The sequence below is a fragment of the Chinchilla lanigera genome, unplaced genomic scaffold, assembly GCF_000276665.1.
Source record: "Chinchilla lanigera isolate Chin_1 unplaced genomic scaffold, ChiLan1.0 scaffold00172, whole genome shotgun sequence".
Taxonomy (NCBI): domain Eukaryota; kingdom Metazoa; phylum Chordata; class Mammalia; order Rodentia; family Chinchillidae; genus Chinchilla; species Chinchilla lanigera.
Genome location: NW_004955573.1, coordinates 1,364,728 through 1,367,832, shown reverse-complemented (window position 1 = coordinate 1,367,832; position 3,105 = coordinate 1,364,728). Strand labels below are relative to the sequence as shown.

General features: G+C 39.2%; 1 protein-coding gene across 2 annotated transcripts in view; it reads right to left on the bottom strand.

The window, feature by feature from the left end:
• LOC102007382 (cytochrome P450 3A9-like) overlaps positions 1 to 1,255 on the bottom strand; it is a 43,263-nt gene extending 42,008 nt beyond the window's left edge. For both annotated transcript variants that reach the window (XM_005413769.2, XM_005413770.1), the window contains exon 1: positions 1,097 to 1,255. In XM_005413769.2, coding sequence (XP_005413826.1) covers positions 1,097 to 1,167 — 71 coding nt within the window. In that variant the 5' untranslated portion in view covers positions 1,168 to 1,255. The remainder of the gene's footprint in view (positions 1 to 1,096) is intronic.
• Between the last annotated feature and the right edge of the window lie 1,850 nt (positions 1,256 to 3,105).

The window sequence follows — 3,105 nt, the reverse complement described above, 5'->3', positions numbered from 1 at the left end:
GTCACATCACTGGCTTATGGTCACAATGTTCTTATATATTTTTTTCTTTTCCCTTAAGTCATATCTCTGTTTCCCAATCAGGTACTTGTTAAAGCAGGCTAGTATTTATTATTTACACATAATCATGATTTGCTACTCTTTATTAAACTGAAATTCAGATTGTCATCAAATATGACCAGAGGGATGCACTCTTCTCCACACATAGAAATAACATCTCTCTATCTGTTCCAAGATGCCAGAAATCCTTTCACTGAGAGGTTTTGATTCACCCTCCTGGACTAGACATTAGAGATTAAAATCCAAACTAGTTTTGCAAACTTGTTTTGCAGACTCTTGCTTTTTGAGGCTCCTAGCAGATTTCATATTAGAAAGAAGGAAATCTCTATACTGATGTTAAACTCCCAGAGGCTGGAAGGAAAATATAAAAAAACAAATGCGACTTCAAGACTTCTTTAATTACTCCTCAACCCTAAACATTACCATTGAAAAGTAAACAGTACTCCACCATGCAGGCTGGAAGAATTGAGTTTTAGGAGATAGAGAGTTATGAGATCATCTCAGAAAACAGAAAAGAAGGCTCTGAGCCCCCCATGAACTCTGGGGTACATTTAATACATTGTGTAAATGATAATAGGAAAAGAACAGGAACAACCCATGTCCACAGGGGACAATACCTCCACATACCTCTTGTGGAATGCACATACCAGAAGACAAAGATAATGGCACAAAACCCCAAGCCCTCCACTTCTGACCCCAGTATTCCTATAGATTGGGAATGGAATGAAGTTTCTACTGCATATAGTGGCCAGCTGTTCATAGTCTGAATCATCTGAATTCTGGTTCATTCATTTCAATGTGAGAATCAATAAATTCATTCCCAAGAACAACACTGATAGCCACAAGAATAGAGACTTGGGAAAGGGATGCTCAAGAGATCTGATTAAGATAAATAGTAACTTCTTCAGGGATTGTAACAACTTTCCTTCCATTCTCTTTTGATTTTATTTTATTTTTTGTGTACAGATGAGGGACAAAGAAGCTGGTCAGTACCCCAAATACAAGCTTACAGAGGAGGGGTGTCTGGACAGTTACTCACAGATAAATGAGCAGCAGGCTGAGAGCCAGGAAAACCCAGGTTTCCATGGAGAAGTTTGGAATCAGGCCCATTATCAATTTCCTTGTGCAATTCTCTCCTCTGAGTTTTCCTTCCACCTGATTGTAAGGCCCTTTGCAGGGCTGTGCCAGCAGAGCTCCCCTTGAGTGCTCAGCTGTGATTCCGCAAGAATATCCTGGAATATTTATGTGTTGGAAAGGGAGGTGGAGTCAGGGCTACAGCTAGTAGAAAGGCCACTTTGCATCACCTGGAACTGGAGGAGATAGGTGCCTGCTCCAGCTCGGCACTTGGCAAAGAGTCATGCACACCCAGACTTTGTCCTCCACTGAGTTCATGTGATGCGGAAAATCAACTTTTTAAAAAAACTCAGTCAGTGTTATCTTAAGGCCAAAGATTATTTATTTTTATCAGAAACTCAATGAAGCCATGGGCATTAAATTTCTTCTAATTCCGCTTGTCTCCATGGCTGCCCTTATTCCACAAATACCTAAATCTCTCAAAACAAGCCACATCTATAGATATTTACCCATGTGTTTTCCTCAGCCTAAAATTCCACTGGGACTCATATAGGATTCCTAATCATTCTTTAAAACCCATCTAGGGCAAAAAAAATTGGTAGAGTCTTTCCTAACAAATCACTTCCAACAAAATTGCTTCCTCTTCTAGGCACCTTCTGTGCCTCACACACATTTCTATTATTGTTTTCTCTGTTTTCTACACCACAGGTTTCTATGCATGTTTTTATTTTGAGAAAGGAAAATTATCAAGGGAACAGCATGGATATTATTCACTACTGGTTTTCTACTCCCATGGAGAATGCTTTGCATAGCATAGAGATCTAGTCTGGTGGGGTAAACTGAGTCAGGTGAGATTGCTCAGCTTCTTTGTGTCCTTTCCTCTGAGTCTTTGAAGAATACTCAATCTTCTTAGATTGTTAATACAGGAGGAACCATCCAGGCCTTGGCCACCATCACTGTAAGTTCAGGATGATCTGCAATATTCTATTGACAGCAGAGCCCCTGGGGGAGGGGGGAAACAGATGAGATAGAGCTCGTGGCTGCTTCGAGTACTATCAATTCTTGCTGCTTTGGGGGCAGCCCTGCAACAGGGTTTGCCATAGAAAGTAAGTTAGAACCTTAACAAAGAATAGCCCCATCTGGAACAGTGCATGTATGAGAACAAGAAAGATGAAAGAAGACAAAAATAACAGGTTGCATAGTCAAAGACATGGTGGAATGTACTATAGGCCACTCATACAGCAGCCAGGACTCCAGAAAGATAATTTCAGTTTTTTCTTTGTGGCAGTAAGAGTAAGAGCATATAGGTACAAGATGTTTTATTTCACTTTGTTTGGTTTTGTTTTTGAAACTAATCTGTCTGTCCCCTGTAAACTCCCACCAAGTTCCTGATGGAAAAGACCTGCGATAGAACACTTTAATATCACACAGGTTCATTATTATCACTCTGAGCATGTCCCATGGACGTTTAGCCTGTCAAATTGGGAATATATAACAAAAATCCCTGAAATTTCTTAAAACTAACCATAAATAGCTGCGCTTGTATACATCTTTTTTTCTTTATGTTTTCTTACTTCCCTGCTGTGAAAGTGATGGAATGTCCATCTCCTGTAGTTAGAGAAATCAAGTACCCACTTCATCTGCATTTGTTTTTTTTTAATTGTAAAAGTTAAAGAACAAAAACATATTAGCAAACAGACAACCATTTACAAAGTAGTGCAAGAATAGTACAAGCAATACTGAATTACAGACAAGGTGACAGGGAATTAACATTTGGAAAAGAATCATGCACACCTGACTTTGAGCTCTTTTTAGTCCATATTCTGTGGGAAAACAATAAACAGTTCATCAGTATTATCTGTCAACTTAAAAGTTACTAATGACCACTGACCAACTTGTCTCATCTTTCTGGTTTGTAAATCTCTGTGGCTGCTGGGCATTGGTCTGACATCTCAGTAATAAAATATATTAACT